The 20,820-nt window shown below is 51.3% G+C and overlaps 1 protein-coding gene across 1 annotated transcript; it reads right to left on the bottom strand.

Moving 5' to 3' along the window:
• Window positions 1-12,679: 12,679 nt before the first annotated feature.
• Window positions 12,680-13,639, bottom strand: LOC136787153 (olfactory receptor 14C36-like). Its single transcript, XM_066984286.1, has one exon. It carries the CDS (start codon window positions 13,637-13,639, stop codon window positions 12,680-12,682), a length of 960 nt encoding a protein of 319 aa, XP_066840387.1.
• Window positions 13,640-20,820: the final 7,181 nt, after the last annotated feature.

Raw genomic sequence — 20,820 nt, 5'->3', positions numbered from 1 at the left:
GAAATCATGCTGCAATTTTCAAAACAAACAAAGCTCAAGTTCCTCATTTTGTTGCCTCCAGTGATGTTTACATTCCCAGAAAGATGACTGTACATGATGTATTTTACACTGATTAATAGGAAATTTTAAATAGTAGTGTTAATATTAATCCATATCATACTAATTCAATGATAAACGATGAGTTTCTTGCTAAGGAAACCATTAGACAGACTGCTGATAGATGGGCGACCTTGAACTCACTGAAACTCAAAGCAGCAACTAGGTTGGTGAGAGCGGTCTGAATGATCAAAGAGTAAGGGGAGGGCAAACCAGGAGAACGATGGGAAGTGCATAGGTCCAGACAGGCAGCTGGAAAGGGGACATTCAGCACTGTCTGTGTAATCAAGGTGGGTTTTGAGCCTGGAAGATGAGGGAGCACACCATGATAGACAAAGCGATGACAGTGCAAGTAAAGGAGATCATCAGTATTTCTTCTCCTGCGATGAATATAGATCATGGAAATTAGCATTTCTTCATGATAGAAACTACACTTCACGTGAGACATTTAGCAGAAGGGATTGAATCATTTGAGCTGGTGAGTAGTTTCTTTATTAGTTAAGTACTAAAAAAATTACTGGGTATTCAGGCAGAGCTTTGCTGTCTGACCATAAGCAACCAGGGAAAACCTCCTGTGGCCCCCTTGTGTTTGAGGCACCTCCCTGGACTGGCAGATGTCAGAAAAGACTTGCAGGAGATCGGAGCCCTTTGGGAAAATCAGGTGGAGCCAGGTGGAGTTCCCATAGCACCTCCACTGCCAGCAGTGGTCTTTGTCCCTGTAACTCCAGCCCAGCCCAGCACAGGAAACCCCTTCAAAGACAAACCTCTTCTTCAGTGGGTTCCTGGGATTGACCTAGATTTGGAATGGCCATTGGAAACCCATGATACTCTCCCTTATTCAAACTAGATACTTGAACATTCATTTACCTTCCTGGGTCATCTTTAGCAAACTCAGGCTGAAAAACTCAAGTATAGCATGCTTCAAATGGCTGAGCCAGAACCCATCAGCTTGCCCCACTTTGGAAAAAAAACCTAAGGTTTTGAAAGTGAAAAATGTGAAATGACCCGTCAGGTCAATGCGCAGAGTAAGAGAAAGTCACACATATTGTGCTGTAGGGACAGAAGGCAAAAAGCATTGCATTGTGCCTCAGAATAATCAAGGAGAACTGATCTAGTTCATCCATGAGATAAAGCAGAGTGAAGGACATTGAGTTGTGTCCTAACATGAAGAAGGATGTACATGATTGCTGAAGGAGCTGTCTTTTTGTGCCATCACCAGTGCAAATACACAAGAACTATATCAAATACAGGTAGCATGTCCCACTCTGGGTCTGTCACCCCACAGGGCAGGGGAGAGGGAGCTGACAGCCAAGGGATGTATTTGGGTGTTTAAGAGGTGGCCCAGCAGAGACAAGGAGTCTATGCAGTGGGGTTGGGGAGGCCAAGAGAAGCAGCCGAAGGGGTGGTGCTGCTTGTGAGGACACGTTTGTGCCAGCAGCCTGAGTGGGCAGCAGCTGTGCACAGGCGAGGGGAGGCCAGGAAGCGCATGCCAAGAGTGCTCCTGCCAGCAGAGACAAGCCTGGGCCGAGGGCAAGGGGAGAGGGAGGCCCACGGCAGGGCCATGCTGAGCTCCCTGCCCCTGCAGCAACCGCACTGGCCCTCAGCAGATGTGCTGGCCAGCATGCACTGGGAGGTCCTGGCGTGCATCAGAGAGCAGCAAGGAGGGCACTGGAGAGGGCTGGGGTGAGGCGGGTGGCAGAGCCCCATGCAGGGGCTGGTTGGGGGTCCCCTCTGCTGCAGCTACCGCATGCAGCATGGCAGGAGAAGGGCAGGCAGGGCTCGTGGCTGCAGGGCAGAGCCTGGCCCTGGGCTCTTCCTGACATCCCTGCAGCTCCTGGCAGGCTGCAGTGAGGTGCCCCTCAGCCTTCCCTCCTGTGCTGCCAGGGCACACGGCTGCCTCCTGCCCAGCTCACTGCCCACCAAGAACGTCTGACAGGGCTGCTTCCCAAGCTGGGCCTTGCCCAGGGTCAGTCCCCTGCAGGGACAGAAACTGGCCCTTGTCCTGGTGGCTTTTCATGGCCTTCCTCTCAGTACATTCTCTTCTCATCCTTGAACTCTTTTACTGAATACATAGGTCTAGGAGAACTTTTTGGTACAGACTAATACAGAGAAAACATTGAGTCCCTCAGCCCCGTCTCTGTCTGCTGCTATGACGTGGCTATGAGACATGGATTCGCTATCAGGTATTTTCCTCTGACAATCTCAGCAGTCTCCATGACAGGACAAGACATGAGAATACATGACATTCCACACAGGAAAACACTTTTACTGTGAGCAATACCAAGCACTGGATCATGTTTCCTAAAAAGTACCGGAGTCCCCATCACTGGAGATACCCAAAGAACAGCTGGAAATGGGCCTGGGCTGCCTGGTTTAGGTGTCCATGCTTGGCTAGTGGGTTGGGCTAGATGGGCTTTGGACGTCCCCTCCAGTCTCAGTGAACCTATCACTCTGCAATGCTTGTCAGTGTTTCTGAGAACTCCTTGGCAGTATCTCCAAACCAGCTGGACACCGGGTGCTCATGGGGCAGAGCCTTCTTTTGAGGATGAATTTGTTCACGATGTAACCCCAAGGACAAAGTTGAGCAGGGATTACAAATGCCAGCAATACCTCGACTCACAGAGAGGGAGTGCCTGCCAGGGCAAAATGGGGCAGCCCCAAGGGCCACCAGGGCTTTTCCTCCGCATTGCAGCTGGGCTCTTCATCCCACAAGCACTGCTGTACCTGAAGAGAAATTATGAGAAACAAGAGTCACAGAAAATGAAACAGAAAATGACTACCTGCTGGTTCCTTTATTTGGTTATCTACCAAGACCTTATCAGCACCTGTACATGAGGTCTTTGGGTTAAAAAAAAAAAAAAAGAAAAGAAAAAAAAGGTGAGCTCTGACTCAAAACGGAGCACTTTGACCTGAAACACAGCACATCTTTACGTTTGCTGAGGGTGCACTCTATTCCATCATCCAGGTCATTGACAAATAAGTTGAACAGGACTGGACCCAGTGTAGATCTCTGGGGGACACTGCTGGCTCCAGGCCTCCAACTAGACTCTGTTCCACTAAACACAATCCTCTGACCTCTGCCATCCAACCAGCTCACAATCCGCCTCTCTGTCCACTCATCCATCCCACACTTCCTGAGCTGGCCTGTGAGGATGTTATGGGAGACAGTGCTGAAAGCCTTGCTGAAGTCAAAGTACACAACATCCACTGCTCTCCCTCACCCACTCAGCTAGTCATTCCATCACAGAAGGCTATCAAGTTGGTGAAGCATGGTTTCCCTTGGTGAACCCATGCTGACTACTCCTGATCACCTTCTCCTCCACATGCTGGAGATGACCTGCAGGATGAGCTGTTCCATCGCCTTTCCAGGGATGGAGGTGAGGCTGACCGGCCTGTAGTTGCCTGGGGCCTTCTTGCGCTTGTTGAAGACTGGCATGACATGAGCTTTCTTCCAGTCTTCAGGCACCTCTCCTGTTCTCCATGACCTTTCAAAGATGACGGAGAGTGGGCCAGCAGTAACATCTGCCAGCTCCCTCAGCACTCATGGATGTATCCCATCGAGGTCCATGGATTTGTGGGTGTCAAGTTTGCCTAAGAGATCTCTGACCTGATCCTCTTCAACCAAGGGAAAGTCCTCATTTCTCCAGATCTCCTCCCTTGTCCCGAAGCTCAGAGATTCCAGAGGGCTGGTCTTAGCAGTGAAGGCTGAAGCAAAGAAGGCATTCAGTAATTCTGCCTTCTGTGTATCCTTTGTCACCAGGGCACCCTCCTCGTTAACCAGTGGGCCCATATTTTCCTTCATCTTCCTTCAGCTCTTGATATATTTGAAAAAGCCCTTTTTGTTGTCCTTGACACCTCTTGCAAGATTTAACTTCAAATGGGCCTTGGACTTCCCTGTCACTTCCCTGCATCCTCAGACATTGTCCCTATATTCTTCCCAAGTGGCTTGTCCCCTTTTCCACATTATGTATGCTTTCTTCTTTCATTTAAGTCACTCCAGGATCTCCTTGATCATCCAAGCAGGTCTCCTGCCCCCTTTGTCTGACTTTTTGCTCACAGGAATACACAGCTCTTGAGCTTGGAGGACTTGGAGGTCAGTGCGCTATTGCTGCCGGTGCACCGTTGTGGCAGCCATCGGCACCTGCTCTTCTTCGGCTCTCAGCAACCCCACAACAGAAGGGTCCTGTGCGAGACCAGGCAAGGTAGACAACTACTTGACGTTCTCTGTATTCAAGGCAGTTATGCCAACAGCCCTCTGGTATCCTTTTATTTAGTTGTTTACCCTTGGAAAAAGCCAGAAACAGAGTCTGGAGGCATGTCATTAGGGTTACCCAACGATGTTCACAATACTCAAGAGCTATCATGACTGGCCCCAAAGAAAGAAGGGGAAGGTGCCCTGCCTTGTGCCCTCCACCAAGTGGATTCATGAGTGTCGTACCAGTAGCAGCTCAAATAGTATTTATTGGTGCAGATTTAGGGAAAGCATCACAAGCCCATATTTGCTTTCCTAGTGGTAACTTAGTAGTTTCTTGCACTATGTAGTTGCTTTACAGGTAGGGTTTTGTAGCAATTTGTAATAAAGACATTCATGAAAACGGAGCAACGAGGTGTCTGTGTCCTTGTGTACTATGGAATCCTACCAACCTCCTGTTGCGATCCATGGGCAGGCTGACCCTCGTAGGTCCTGACCATCGTTACTGTGATGCCCTTGGAGTGGTCCTCAGAGCTGCAGGAGCAACCACAGACCTGGGGCTTGGTGACAGCCCTTTGCTGCGGAGAACAGACCCAACCGCAGGGGCTGGACCCTTCAGATGCCCCGGTGCCATGAAACTGGCTTTTTTTCTGCTCAGGTCTGCTGCTCCCTCACACACAGCCAGGCCTGTGGCTCATCTCCCTGTGGAGGAGGAGGAGGCAAAGCGCTGCTGGTGCCCGAGTAAGGGAGAAATACTCCACCTGTAGGAGGGCAGGGCTGGAGGGGAGGTGGCACAGGACAGGCACTGGCCTCTTTATCCTATTCCCTACCCTAAGAGCATTGAGACCGCAGGTCAGTGTCAGTACTGCTCACAGGTGCCTGCAGCCCTGTATCCTCAGGATCCATCTTCTCTCCTTCTGTACGTAACATTGTTACTTTGCTTCTCACAGTTTGGGGCCAGCATTTGTGGACCTGGTACCTGGCACTGAAAGGCTGTGTCTCACACCGTGTTTTTTTGGTGAGTTTTTCCCATTGCAGCAGCAGAGCAGCAGCTAATTGCTTCTGGAAGACAACTGAAACAGCTTCTTCAGTGCATGCTTGAGCTCCTGGTTCCTCATGCTGTAGATGAGTGGGTTCAGTGCTGGAGGCACCACAGAGTACAGAACTGCCACCACAAAGTCCAGGTATACGGAGGAGATGGAGGGGGGCTTCACGCCGGCAAACACGATAGTGCTGATAAACAGGGAGACCACAGCCAGGTGAGGGAGGCACGTGGAAAAGGCTTTGTGCAGGCCCTGCTCAGAGGGCATCCTCAGCACGGCCCTAAATATCTGCATATAGGACACCACAATGAAAACAAAGCAACCAGCACCTAAACAAAAGCTAAATGCAATAAACCCAACTTCCCTGAGGTAGGCATCTGAGCAGGAGAGCTTGAGGATCTGTGGAACTTCACAGAAGAACTGCTCCACAGCATTGCCTTGGCAGAGGGGCAGGGAAAATGTACTGGCCGTGTGCAGGACACCATGGAGAAAGCCACTGGCCCAGGCAGCTGCTGCCATCTGGGCACAAGCTCTGCTGCCCAGGAGGGTCCTGTAGTGCAGGGGCTTGCAGATGGCAACGTAGCGGTCATAGGACATGACAGTGAGAAGAAAAAACTCTGCTGATATCAAGAAGACAAATGCAAACACCTGTGCAGCACATCCTGCATAGGAGATGGCCCTGGTGTCCCAGAGGGAATTGGCCATGGCTTTGGGCAGAGTGGTGGAGATGCAGCCCAGGTCGAGGAGGGCGAGGTTGAGGAGGAAGAAGTACATGGGGGTGTGGAGGCGGTGGTCGCAGGCTACGGCGGTGAGGATGAGGCTGTTGCCCAGGACGGCAGCCAGGTAGATGCCCAGGAAGAGTGCGAAGTGCAGGAGCTGCAGCTCCCGCGTGTCTGCGAATGCCAGCAGGAGGAACTCGCTCACAGAGCTGCTGTTGGGCATTTTCTGCCCTTCATCAGGGACACTGCCAAAGAAGAAAAAATATAGAGTGTTAGGGAAAATTGCTCTGAGCTGTAGCCATTTGATTCTTCAATGCAGCCTTCACATTGCCTTTCTTTCTAGAAGACCATTTTGTCTCTCCCTGGCTGGAGCCCTGCTCTGTGCTGGCTGAGTGTCCTGTACACAGCAAATGCCTCTGCCCAGCAGCTCCCGATGGGCCACCTCTGCTCCAGAGCAGTGGTACACAGAGGTGCCAACAGAGCCATGTACTTGGAGGAGGGTTCCAGGGAAGGGGATCCCTCTGTTGAGTGAGGGGTGTTTGGCTGTGTGACTCCATGTGAGTCTTCTCTATTCCCCACCCTGAGAGAGGAAATCAGCTCACAGACCGCCTGTGTCTGGCCGGAGAGAACAGCAAGCATCTCCTCCTGCTTCACCCTCCATGCACAGCATTCCCTGTCAGAATCAGGCACCAGCAGCTGCCACGCTGGGCAAGGGAGAGAAGCAGGCATGGGCAGGCAGGGCGGACCCAACCTGGTGCCGAGGCTGCGGTGTCGGTGAGGTACAACCTGTCCTCACACCCCTGTGCCACCTGGCCAGCACAGGCAGCAGAGGGAAAAGAGCTCTGGAGTCTAAGAAGCGTTTGGAATATGCTCCTTGTCATATGGTAGGAATTTTGGGGTAAGACCTCTGTGGAGCCAGGAGCTGGACTCGATGATCCTTGTGGGTCCCTTCCAACTCGGGATATTCTATGATTCTGTGATTCTATGCCTTCTTCTGTGGAGGAAGGTGGAGGGGGCCTGCAGCAAATGTGCCTACTTACACAGAGATTTAGGGTTCAGACACCCCGTATTCTCAGCTCCACAGATTATACATGCCATGACAGAAGCTGTGCTGGTGAGGAGAGGAGACCAGGGGCTGCTGCAAGGAAGGCGCCTGCACTTCAGGGGATGGCAGGGAGGGAGCAGCTCCCTCTCACTGCCTGCCCATGTCCCTGCTGCCTGCAGCTGTCCCTGCCAGCAGCTCTTTCTCTGTCCCCACGTCTCCTCCTGTCCATGCTCACAGACACCATCCGATCCGCTGTGTGCCCAGCTCTGCCCTGCAGACACCTCCCAGGGACATCTCCCTGTCTGCAGGTCCTAAAGAACAGCTCAGAAAAGCCCTGGTGCAGTGTGTAAGCAGAGAGAAGGGAAGGGATATTCTCAGGTTCATCACTAACCTGTTTATGTCTCAGTTCAATGCAATAGGAAGTTCCTTCACCTGTGCAATCCCTACAACTCTGTTAACACAGAGCCTGCGCAAGAATTAGAGCAGGAAAATGCAGGCAGAGACTGCAGAAAGTGCCTTCTCTTTGCAGGCAGCCCCTGCCCTCCCCTTCCTCTGCCCAAGGCTGCTCTGCAGCACCTTCTCCTCCACACAGCACGAGCCACAAGAGACATCCTGGCAGCTCCTGGCCAGGCAGAGACATCCCGGATCCAGGAGCCCCTTCCAGGAACCTCTCCTGCACTGTCCTGCAGCCGGACACTTACCATGTGCAGAGCTGTGAAGGTTTCTCCTGCACTGAGCTCTCCTCTGCCCACACCCTCCAGGCTGCCTGGAATCACTTTCTGCCTGGGTGCCTGCAGTCAGAGCCCCCAGCCCTGCTGCGCTGTGCAGAGGAGCTGCTCCTGGGCAGAGCTGGCTCTCTGCACCAGGGCCCTCTTGCCTCGAGCACTCTCTGTCCCAGGAGCCCGGCCCAGCTCAGCACCAGAGGCCCAGCCCAAGGCATTGGAATCACCCCTCTGGGGGTTTTGGTGATGGGCCCACGAACCTCAGGCACTGAGAGACAATTGAAGAAATCTCTCAAGAAGTCCAAGTCAGAGGCAAGTTTCCTGCAGTGTCTCCCTGAGGGCCAGCACTGACACAGCCTCCCTTGGAGCTCGTTAGAGCAGAACATTGGAGGAGGCAGTGAGAACAAGGAGACAAAGGCAGTGTAAAGGTGACACTGATGAGTAGACAACCTGGATGTGTTTCACCAAAGAAAAGGAACAGACCTTGTCCCCTGGCACCCAGGAAGGGAGATCTGTTTCTGTCACACCTTGCTCAGGGCTCTTCCTGGGGCAGTAGGAGATGGGGATGTGCATGGACAAGTGCAGGAGAATGGTATGACCCCTGCCTGGTTCATGGGTGGGGTCGAGGAGGCAATGATTCCCTGGTACTTTAATGACAAGCTGTCTCCTCATAGGCCTCAGTGGCAGAGACAACAGCCATAGCCATGGACACAAAGACCTGGGTCCTGTTGGGACTTTCAGCCTTGCCACAGCCCTCTATCCTGTCTACACCTGGCTGTTCAAAGGACTCCCACACTTGCACATCTTTCCCTGCTGGCTCTAGACCCTTGTCCGTGTGGTGTCTTACTGGATCTCAGCTGAGTCTGATAACTCAGATTTTCTTGGTGCAATGCTCCTCTTAAGGCAGCTCTGTTTGAAGCTGGCCTGGTTCCTGGTGAGTGGCACCACTGCTCGTATGGCATCCGTCGTGGTGTTCCAGGCCCTCCTCCTCTTGGGCACTGTTCACTCAGCAGGGTCTCAGTCTGCCCTCATGTGTGGGGTTCCTCTTCCTCTGGTGCAGGATTAAGCTCTTCTCCTTGTAAATGTCGAGAGGATTCTGTAGGCAAAATCCTGCAGTTTCTCAAGGTTCCCCCACAATGACACTCCATTCTGTCAGCTGTTCATGTCTGCAGGCAGACAGTTTAACCTTCACGTGATTGTGCTCTCTCTGACAAGATGGCAGCATCAGGAGTTGCAGGAAAGTTTGGATAATACAGGAGTAGTGAGTTGAATGGAATTGCAGCACAGAGTCACAGAAGGGTAGGGGATGGGAGGCTGCCAGGTTCCGCATTTTCTGTGCTTCCTTCTCATGCATGCTGTCAGTTTGTCTGGAGCTGTGTCCTGAATTTTATGGGGCTGTGCAGGTCAAAGTTAGAAGGGCCAAAGCCCAGCTGGAGCTCAATCTGTCTATTACTGTCAAAGACAATAAAAACTGTTTATATAAATACTTTAATAAAGGAGGATTAAGGAGAATCATCATATTTTATTGGATGTGGGGGGAAACCTGGTGACAAGAGATGAGGTAAAGGCTGAGGCACTTAATGCCTTCTTTGCCTCAGTCTCTAGCAGCAAGACCAGTTATTCCCCTAGATATTTCTTCCTCCTCATGGCCAGTGCCACCCTTCCAAGGTGCACTTTGTGGCAATTTTTTCTCTCCTGCTATTTCCTACTTCCAAAGAAAGCTCAATAAGTGTGGAAACCACTCCTGAAGTAGGCATCCCAACCCATCAGGCTCCTTGCGGCCTGTCAGCCCAGCAGACAGAAGTCACCTCACCAGCATCTTCCAAGCCATGGGCCTGCTGCTGGCCTTGCAGCTTCTTGGCTGGACACAACCAAGCCATGTGCCTCCTGCTGTCCAGTCATGGACTCAAGCAGAAGGGACAGCACAACCCATATGCGGGCCTTCTTTCTGCCTGGGTCCTCCTGGGTATGGAGGCAGAGGGGATCCCACAGTCAGCATGCCAACCAGGTGCCTTCTGCTGGCCTACCAGGGCCACTGGCAGATGTCAGCCAAAAAGTACAGATCCCAGGGAGAAGCCAAGGGTGACCTGTCAGCTACTTCAGACAGAAGTGACCTCACAGTCCCTTTCCGTGACATGTTCCTGCTGCTGCCCTATCATCTGCAGAGACAGAAGTGACCTCACAGTCACTGCCACAGCCACATTCCTCCTGCTGGGGCAGGAGATCCTGAGGCAGAGCTGAGCTCATCAGAGCATTCCCACCCATCTCCTCCTTGTGTTTGACGAGCTGATCAGATCCATGGCCCCTCACATTCATCTTTGAATGCCATGTGAGTGCACAGCAACCTCACGGCTCCTGCCCTGCGCCAAGGGGGTAAGCGCCTAAAGTTAAGGGTCAGGAGAGGGGCTGAAGGTGAGGAGGTTAATGCACAGGAATGGGGGCTTTGGGTGTTAGTTGTTCATGTATGGCATTAGTGACTAGAGCTCACTTTTCTGGGTTAGAGATGAAGCAAAATCTAGTGGAAGTGTTTGGTGTTCTGCTTGTGGTGTCAGGTCTGTGGTTAGGGTATGGTCAAGCTCTGTGGTTTAGGGTTTTGTTTAGGTCTGCAAGAAGACTAGGGTTAACTAGAGCATTTTAATGCTAGTGTTAAGGGCAGGGATCAGGGCGAGCAAGAGTGTAAGGGTAATGGAAAAAGGCTATGGACTAAGTTTGGCTTCAAGGGATATTGTGGTCAAACATTAGAGTAGTGGATTCCTGTCAGGGTGTGGAGTAGCATTTAGGTTTAGGGATTAATGGATATGTCCAGACCTTGTCTTGGATGAGATGAACACCAGTATTTGAGGCAACTTCTAGACAAGGTCAGCTCCCATCTGATCTCTCCTCATGCCTCCTCTCTCCTCTCCAGCTCTTCCTGGCCACCTCCCCATGCTCCCCATGTGGCCCTGAGCTGGTGGTGCTATGAGCAGACCAAGCATGCTGTGGTGCCCAAGAGGTGACGGCACACTGGCTGTGCTGCACACGGTGGGAAGTAGACCTATCTGTATTGGGATCACTGCTGCTAAACTCTCACTCTGGATTCAACATCTGTGGCAGATGCTCAGGAAGACTAGGGAATATTTCCAAGGACTCTAGGGGTTTCCAGGTATTTTATAGATCCAGGCAGCTGGACTTCCCTGAGGATGAGAGGAACCCCTCTCCAGCCTTCCTTCTTTGAGCATGCTGGTCCCTCACTGAATCCCACAGGCACTGAGTTCTTGTTTGCCTGGGGACATCAAAATTTGGCACTGTTCCTATGGGTGACTCCACCTTGGGCAAGCTCTCACTCTGTAGGGCTCCAGGCACTGCCCACCCCTGGGACATGCTCCCTAGGGAGAACCCCTGAGCTTCCCAGGCAGCTCCACATGACTCTCCTAGAGGATGTCCTCTGCCCTGCCCGATGTGGGACAGACGCGGGGATGTACCTCAGTGGCCATTCACCACTTTCACTGTCATCAGACACCAACAGGTTACTCCTAAATCCTACCCTTGATATCTCACAGCTCATATGATGGTGATGAGCTTTTTGTCTCCCAAACGCATGGAGTTACAGGCCTTCTGAGGTGCAGCAGCTTGTATTGGGCTTACGTGTCACTGTTTTGGTAGCAGGGGGTATCTAGGGCTGGACCCTGTGAGCAGAGTCCAGAAGCTGCCCCATGTTAAATAAGAGCCAGTTACAGATGGCTCCAGAAGTGACCCATTGCTGGCCAGAGCTGAGCCAATGGGCGATGCTGGGTTAGCCTCTGTGAGAACAGATTTAAGGAAGGGGGAAAGAAACCTGCTCTGAAGCTGCAGCTGGGAGAGAGGAGTGAGAAAATGTAGTGAGAAGCAGTCCTTGGTACAGACACCAAGGTCAGTGCAGAAGGAGGGCAGGAGGTGCTCCATGCACCAGAGCAGAAGTTCCCCTGCGGCCTGTGGACAGGCCCCTGGTGGAGCAGGCTGTCCCCCTGCAGCCCATGGGTCCCACATGGAGCAGATCTCCACGCTGCAGCCCATGGAGAAGCCCCCGGTGGAACAGGTGGATGTGGCCTGGAGGAGGCTGTGGTCCATGGAGGACCCCTGCCGGAGCAGACTCCAGGCTGCACTGTATCCCATGGAGAGGAGCCCACGCAGGAGCTGGGGGCCTGGGGGGATCAGTTCGGGAAGGATGGCATCCATGGGAGGCACCCCATACTGGAGCAGGGGCAGAGGGTGACCATGAAGGAGCGGCAGACACAAAGTGTTATAGACTGACTGCAGCCCCCATTCCCCGTTCCGCTGCACCACTGGGGGGAGGAGGTAGAAGACGGTGGATTGGGGTGAAGGTGTTTTTAGGCCTTTAGTTTCTCACTGCTCTCGTCTGTTAGTAATGCTCAATAACTTACCTGAATCTCTCTACAAAGTCTGTTAAGACCATGACTGAAATATATCAGTCATCTGCCTCTCCCTTAAATCAACCCTGGAGTCCTTTTCCACTCTTTTTTCTCCAGCTTTTCCTTTAGAGGGGGGTGAAAGAGCAGTGTGGAGGACTTCAGCTGGCCATCTATGTGAAACCACCACACTGCTCAGCCATGTTATTGGCAACATCTTTGAAAGAAGAGACAGGATTTCAGGCAGTGCACTGGGGAGATTCCATTTTATTAAGCAGATGCTAAGAGAGAGTACTGGCATCCAGGTAGACAAAAAATGTCCAGAGAAAAAAAAATAGCAATTTCATAGCTCGGGAGAAGTGGGGTGAATAAAATACTTCTTTCTACAAAAGTAATACATGGAAATGACACTGAAGATAAATATAACATCATGGTAATGAAAGTAAGTACCAAGCCTCCAAGGGAAACCAAAGGAAGTCACTTGTGGAGAAAGAGGAGAAATGTATCAATCTTAAGAAAAATCCATGTAATCACTTTCCTGATAGCACACTTGAGCTCCTTGTTTCTCATGCTGTAGATGAAAGGATTGAATATCGGGGGCACCACTGAGTACAGAACTGCCACCACCAGATCCAGGGATGGAGAGGAGAGGGAGGGGGGCTTCAGGTAGGCAAACATGCCAGTGCTGAGAAACAGAAAGACCACAAACAGGTGAGGGAGGCACGTGGAAAAGGCTTTGTGCCGCCCCTGCTCAGAGGGCATCCTCAGCACGGCCCTAAAGATCTGCAAATAGGAGAGCACAATGGAAGCAAAACACCCCAAGAACAGAACACTACTGAATGTGAGAAGCCCAGCTTCCCTGAAGTAGGAGTTAGTGCAGGAGAGCTTGAGGATCTGGGGGATTTCACAGAAGAACTGATCCACAGCATCGCCTTGGCAGAGGGGCAGGGAAAATGTATTGGCAGTGTGCAGCAGAGCATAGAGAACCCCACTGCCCCAGGCAGCTCCTGCCATCTGGGCACAAGCTCTGCCGCCCAGGAGGCTCCCATAGTGCAGGGGCTTGCAGATGGCAACGTAGCGGTCGTAGGCCATGATGGTGAGAAGAGAATACTCTGCTGAAAACAAGAAGACAATCAGAAAGACCTGTGCAGCACATCCTTGATAGGAGATGGCCCTGGTGTCCCAGAGGGAATTGGCCATGGCTTTGGGGACAGTGGTGGAGATGCAGCCCAGGTCGAGGAGGGCGAGGTTGAGGAGGAAGAAGTACATGGGGGTGTGGAGGCGGTGGTCGCAGGCTACGGCGGTGAGGATGAGGCTGTTGCCCAGGAGGGCAGCCAGGTAGATGGCCAGGAAGAGCGCGAAGTGCAGGAGCTGCAGCTCCCGCGTGTCTGCGAATGCCAGCAGGAGGAACTCGGTGATGGAGCTGCTGTTGGACATGTGCTGCCTCTAGGTATGGGGATCTGCACAGGAAGGGAAAGACAATGATATGTTAGGACAGGCTTTTCTGAGTGAAACCTATGCCATTCCCCCAGCCATACTGCCATGCTTTTTCTTTCTCTACTGGAATCTTTCATTCAGCTCCATGACATGAGCTTCATTTTTTAAGGTTCAGTGTGCAATGAGGAGCAAGGGCCTCTGCTCCCGGGCTCTCAAGGGAATCAGTCCTGACCCAGCGCAGTGAGTGTACAGGACCATGGCAGCAGGACAAGGTTTTATTTTCAGATTTTGTCAAATGAAATCATTTCTTACCCAGAAGGGCATGTCTGCATCTGCATTGCCAGAGCTACAGAATGTAGTTGGCAGAAAAGTGCTTTAGGGCCACTTTTATTCTACACACCCTCATCCCCTTCATCATGCCCCAACAGTGTCCTCTGAAGTCAGAAATCCTGAGATTTTCTGCTTAACTCAGAGTGAATGGCTGTGAGACCTGAGAGGCAAAGGGATTCACTGTGGCTTGGTGCAGAGTGAAGGGAGCTGGCTGGGCTTGTTCCCAGCTGCCCGGCACTTGCAGATTTTGGGCACCAAGGGCAATAACATTCATATTACACTTGAAAAGAAGCCAGACTCTGCTGAGAGCAGAGGAGGCCACTGCCAATCCCTAAGTGCCCAGCCCTTTTGAAGGTACCTGAGCAAGGTTTCAGCACCACACCTCTAGCCAAGGACACCTAACATTCATTTCTCCAGCGCAACAGCATGTCCTTGCGTGTAGCATCTCCTCAACTACACAAGGCTTCTAGATCATGCAAGCAGACGATGGGAAAGATTTGCATCCTGCAGGGCAGCTCACAGCTCTAAAGGCTGTGAGGGCAGAGGCTTTTCTTAGCGGGACAGGAGGCAAGGGGGCTTGCACAGAGGAAGCGGTCTGCACTGAATGAAAAAATATGGAGTTTTGTGATGAATTCTCCCTCCGACAAGATTTCTGATTTACCTTCCACTCATTCCTCGATCATATCCCTGAAGCTTTTACTTCCAGGAGCTCTTTCCCTGTCTCACGTCTTCTTCCTGTTTCTGCTCACAACCGCAGTGTGAGAAAGAGTCTTGTGTTTTTGCAGTAGAATGTGTTTTTGCAGTGGAAAATTCCACTAACCTTGCATATTCAAAAGTGATTGTGCAGGCATGACAGTGACATGGAAGTGGGGAGTATGATACACAGGTAAAGGAAAGGTCCCATTCTCTCAAAACAAGGATAGCTAAGAAAAACAGGATGAGCAGTGCAGAATCAGTAAAAACAAAAAATCATGCGCCCTCTAGTCATGAGAGAAGAAGGAAATAAAAAAGGAAAAGGAGAAATTAACAGCTGGTCAAATCAAATTCTACATATATGGTATAGTAATAAGCATCGAATAGTTTGTGAACTTGTACTCAGCCAATGAGGAAACGGCAGGAATCAAGTGTTGGGTAATAGGAAATATGGGGTTATGATATACTTTTGCTGGGCGCTCCTGCCTGCAGGACACTCGCCATTGCAATCACGAATAAAATAGCTTCACAGAAAATCCTGTCCGAGAAAATTATTGGGTTTTTCTCACACCACCCCAAACTCTATGCAGTAATCTTTGCCCTTCAGAAACCTACCTGTATACAGGACAGTGGCTAGCTGGATGTGCGTCTTTGTAGGTGGAAAAGGACCTGTCAGAAAGCCCTGCTGGGTTCAGCAAAGTTGATGCTGTAGCTTTCGATAGGAAGAGGAGAGGCTGAAGGCAGTTTTGGGGCTGCTCACAAACCCACTGATCATCAAAGTTAACAGCTCAGGAGTCTCAGCAATGTGCTCACGCTGGACAGCTCCTTTTCCGTGTCTCCTTAATTCCCCTCCCTGTCCAGTAGAGTAGGTAACTAAAAAGAGGGCAGAAAATCCCTTCTTTGATCATTCTTGTGAAAAAAAAAAAAATGCCTGGGAAATGATACTGGGTGCTTTGGAGCTGTGAGCAGGCTGTCCCATGCAGCAGCCTCCCCGCAGCACCCTGGGCAGCTCCCCGGGCAGAGCTGCGGCTGCATTGCCCTCCAGCCAGAGACTTACCGGGGTCAGGGCTGGCAAGTGTTCTCCCCCAGCGAACTCTGTGCATCCTGCCACTTCTGCCTGCCTTTCTTTACCCACTCTGTCTCTGCAGGCAGTGCCCCCAGCCCTGCTGCGCTGGGCACAGGAGCTGCTCCTGGGCAGAGCTGGCTCTCTGCAGCGCTGCCCGCTTGCCAGGAGCTCCCCTTGGGCCCAGGAGCCTGGCCCAGCTCAGCAGCACAGGCCCAGCCCAAGGCCTCCCTTGCTCTGCCCCCCACCAGGCTCCCTGCACATGGCCCTGGGGCTCCTGGGCTCACAGCTCCTGGAAGGCAGCAGGGTCCCTCCTGGGGAACACACTTGGAAGCAGACAAAGCAAACACTGACTGGCCTTCTCTAAGCATCGTGCTGACTTATTTCTGCAGCAGGAATTGCCCTGCCAGGGTGTGCAGGGCTGCAGGACATGCCAAAGTTCCTCTCTGTTGTTCAACTTACTCATCAGTGAAGTCAATGATGTAATAGACTGCACCCTCACAAACTTTGCCGATGACACAAAGCTGGGAGGAGTGGCTGATACCACAGAGGGACCTGGACATGCTGGAGAGATAGGCTGAGAGGAACCCCACGAAGTTCAACAAGGGCAAGTGCAGGGTCCTGTCTCCTTCCTAGGGTGGAATAACCCCCAGCACCAGTACAGGCTGGGAATGACCTGCTGGAAAGCAGCTCTGCAAAGAAGGACCTGGGAGTCCTGGTGGACAGCAGGCTGAGCATGAGTCAGCACTGTGCCCTTGTAGCCAAGAAGGCCAACGGGATCCTGGGGTGCATTCGGAAGGGTGTTGCCAGCACGCCAAGGGAGGTGATCCTCCCCCTCTACTCAGCCTGTACAGGTGCTTGGTGTTATTCCTCCCTAGGAAGGAGACACCACAAAGAAATGGTGGTATGAATGACAAGCCTGACAGGGTTAGAAAAGCAACATTTAGTTGCAGAAGAAGCACTAGGGCTGAATTCTCATGAAATGTTACTAGTTACTTGACAGAGCAGCACACTGCCACAGTCATGGTGACTGCCTGGCAGCTTTGTGCCTGGGTATCACTGTGAGATCAGCCAAATGGGATGAAGGCTTTGTTCCTCATCCCTACTGTTGAGAGAGGGGTTTTGCCTCTCAGCAGGAGCTATCTCTGCCACATGTCACCCAGGCAATGTCTGTGAGTGGCATCTGCCCTTGGGGCCCAGAGATGTGCAAGGCCTTGGTTCTCTTGCTTTCCAATATCCACTGGCATTCCATCCAAGCTAAGCAACCCAAGGCCTTCTCCAGAGCTGATCATCACAGAAAGGCACTTCTGGGACTCCTTGCAACAGCCTGCAGTAATGCTGCCATTGCTTATGTCAATTGTGGGTGCCTGGAGTGTTTCGGACTCTTCTAGAGGTGAGTTTGAAGTATGGGAATGCTTTATACAAACACAAAAGAGCTTTGACATGTTGGCTTGTGCTCAGTGACTTCTGTCCTAGAGCACTGCAGGTTATTGAATCAAAGTCTGGAATACCTGGAGTGTGTCCAGTGTCCTAGAGCCACTCACACACTGGCTGATACTGACTTGGTTACTGAAAATACAGTTTGGTGGGAGACTTCAACTTCCCAGATGTCTTCTGGAAAGACAACACAGCAGAGAGGAATCAGTCTAGCAGGTCTCTGGAGTGGGTGGAAGATAACTTCCTGACAAAGCTGCTGAGTGAGCCAACCAGGGAACGTGCCCAGCTGGACCTTTTGATTGTGAACAGAGAAGGCCTTGGGGGGAATGTGAAGGTTGGAGGCCATCTTGGGCATAACGATCACGAATTAATAGAGTTTTTGATTTTTGGAGAGGTAAGGAGCGGGGTTAGCATAATTGCCGCCCTGGACTTCAAGAGGGCTGACTTTGGCCTGTTAAAGAGCTTGGTTGGCAGAGTCCCTTAGGAGGCAGTTGTGAAAGGCAAAGGAGTCCAGGAAGGCTGGACACTCTTCAAGAAGGAAATCCTAAAGGCACAGGAAAAAGCCATTCCCATGTCCCAAAAGATGAGCCAGTGGAGAAGGTTGGCCTGGCAGAACAGAGAGGTTTGGATAGGGCTCAGTAAGGAAAAGAGAGTTTATGACCTTTGGAAGAAGGAGCAGGACACTCAGGAGAACTACAAAGATGTTGTGAGGCTGTGCAGGGAGAAAATTAGAAGGGCCAAAGCCCAGCTGGAACTCAGTCTGGCTACTGCCATGCAAGAGAATAAAAAATGTCTTTATAAATGCCTTAGGAACAAAAGGAGGACTAAGGAGAATCTCCATCCTTAATTGTATGGGGGGAAATATAGTGACAAGAGATGAGGAAAAGGCAGAGGTACTTAATGCCTTCTTTGCCTCAGTCTTTAGTATGAAGCCCAGTTGTTCTCTGGGTACCTAGCCTCCTGAGCTGGTAGGTAGGGACAGAAAGCAGAATGAAGCCCTCCTAATCCAAGAGGAAATGGTTAGCAACCTGCTACTCCGCTTAGTCATACAGAAGTCTATGGGGCTAGAGGGGATCCACCGAAGAGTATTGAAGGAGCTGGCAGAAGTACTTACCAAGCCACTTTCCGTCATTTATCAGCAGTCCTGGCTGCCAGGGGAGGTCACAGCTTACTGTCGGCTAGCAAATGTGATGCCCATCTACAGGAAAGGCCAAAAGGAGGACCCATGGAGCTACAGGCCTGTCAGTCTTACATTGGTGCCGGGGAACATTATGATGCAGATTATCTTGAGTGCCATCATTCAACACATACAGGACAACCAGGTGATTGGTATCAGTCAGCATGGATTTATGAAAGGCAGCTCCTGCTTGATGAACCTGATCTCTTTCTATGACAATGCGATGCACTTGGTGGATGAGGGAAAGACTGAGGATGTTGTTTACCTAGGGTTTAGTAAAGCTTTTGACTCTGCTTCCCAGAGCATTCTCCTGGAGAAACTGGCTTCTCATGTCTTGGATGGGCGTGAGCTTTGCTGGGTAAAAAAAATGGCTGTGTGTCTGGGCCCAAAGGGTTGTGGTGAATGGAGTTAAATCCAATTGGCAGCCACACACAAGGGGTGCCCCCCAGGGCTCAGTACTGGGGCCAGACACAGGACAAGAGGAAATGGCCTCAAGGTGCATCAGGGCAGGTTTAGGTTTGGTTTTGGGTATATGTCTTCCTTGAAAGGGTTGTGATGCATTGGAACAGGCTGCCCAGGGATGTGGTGGAGTGGTCATCCCTGGAGGTATTCACAAGACATATAGGTGTGGTGCTTAGGGATATGGTTTAGGGATAGATGTAGCAGTGTTAGGTAAATGGTTAAACTTGATGATTTGAGAGGTCTTTTCCAATCTACGTGATTCTATGGTTCTATGATTCCATGAGTATAACATAAGTCACAGTCATTGGAAGGCAGCCTCTGCAGTCTGGGAACTCGAGACTATGGCCTGGACAAGTCTGTAGGTTGTGCGAGGGATTCCTGTGGGCTGGCACCACACATCCTGGCTGTGAGAAAAATCTCAATAATTTTCTTCAGACAGGATCTTCTGCAAAGCTATTTTATTCGCGATTGCAATGGCGGGCGTCCTGCAAGCAGAAGTGCACAGTAAAAGTTTATCATAACCTTGTATTCCCTATTACCCGACACCTACGCTTTTGCTCTCTAAGGCTTCCTGAAGGGAGGTTGTGATGAGGAGGGCGTTGGCCTCTTCTCCCAGATAACTAATGGTAGGACTCAAGGAAATGTCCATGAGTTGCGCCTGGGGAGATTTAGATTAGATATCAGGAAAAACTTTTTCTCTCAAAGAGTGGTCAGGTACTGGAACGGCCTGCCCAGGGAGGTGGAGGAGTCACTGTCCCTTGCGGTGTTCAAGAAGCACCTGGATGAGGTGCTATGTTATATGATTTAGTAGCTTAGTGGGTAGTATTGGTGATAGGAGGACATTTGGACGAGATGATCTTGTAGGTCCTTTCCAACCCCGTGTTTCTATGATTCTATGACCTGATTTCCCCCGTGTCCTCATTGGCTGAGTACTGCAGGTTCACAGCCTACTCGATGCCCTTCTATGCCATATATGTACATTTTTTTTGACCAACTGGTAATTTCTCCTTTTCCTTTTTTTTTTTTTCTTTTTTTTTTTTTCCTTAATCTCTCTCGACTAGAGGCTCATGATTTTTGTTTTTACTGACTTCGCACTTCTTGTCCTGTTTTTCTTAGCTCTCCTCCTTAATTTGGGACAGTGGGACCTTCCCCTTCTATTGCAAAACCACAACTATGTTTCTCACACTGGCACACTTACCCGTAAATTCCTGGAGTTAACTACACTTGAAACAGCCATTGAGACGCCGAGAAACTCGTATTGGATCATGTGTGATAAACTCAGGCTGAAAGACTCAAGAGCAGGTGACTTTGACTGGCTGTGGCAGAGCCCAGCAGCCTGCCCCAGTCTGGGAATATGTCCCCTTCCAACTAGGGAAATTAAGAGGGATTAATAGGAACAGACCCATCAGGTCAATCTGCACAGTAAGGGAAAGTAATGGTTCTTGTGCTGTAGGTGCAGCAGGCAGGAGGCCTTGGATTGGGCCTCAGAAGACTCAGGCAGATCTAATCTGGTTCATCCCTGAGCTAAGACAAACACTGTGAGCAGAAAGAAGGACACCGAGTGGTGCCCTACCATGAAGGAGGATGCAGAGCACAGCTGTAAGAGGCATCTTTCTTGTGCCACGACCGATGCAGGTTCGTCTGAAGTGAAAGCCCCAGCCCAGGACCCATGGAGTGAAGGTCCCTGGGCACAACTGCAGAAAGACTTTGCAAGACCTCTGCCAGTGACAGCTTGAAACACCAAATGCATCTTGGCAGTAGTAGGTCCTTTTGGCTCAGGGGCAGATGTCCTCCCTGGCAACACCACCACGGAGGCCACCACTGCAAAGCTGCTGCGTGACACCGACTGCGTGACACCCCGGGGTCCAGAGAGGGGAGAGGGGAAGGGGAGAGGCAGGCCGTGGGGAGGGGGCTGGAGTGAGGTCACTGCCACTGCAGCAGCCTGACTGGCCCTCAGAAGGGCTGGCCGGCAGGCACTGTGACATCATCCCGCGCATCAGAGAGCCCCTGGGCAGAAAT

Source organism: Anser cygnoides, chromosome 28 (assembly GCF_040182565.1).
Source record: "Anser cygnoides isolate HZ-2024a breed goose chromosome 28, Taihu_goose_T2T_genome, whole genome shotgun sequence".
In the NCBI taxonomy this organism is placed as follows: domain Eukaryota; kingdom Metazoa; phylum Chordata; class Aves; order Anseriformes; family Anatidae; genus Anser; species Anser cygnoides.
This window is presented reverse-complemented; position numbering and strand designations above follow the sequence as displayed.

What these genes read in the sequence shown, in the direction of transcription:
- LOC136787153 (XM_066984286.1), bottom strand. Translation starts at nt 13,639, where the DNA reads ATGTCCAACAGCAGCTCCATCACCGAGTTCCTCCTGCTGGCATTCGCA.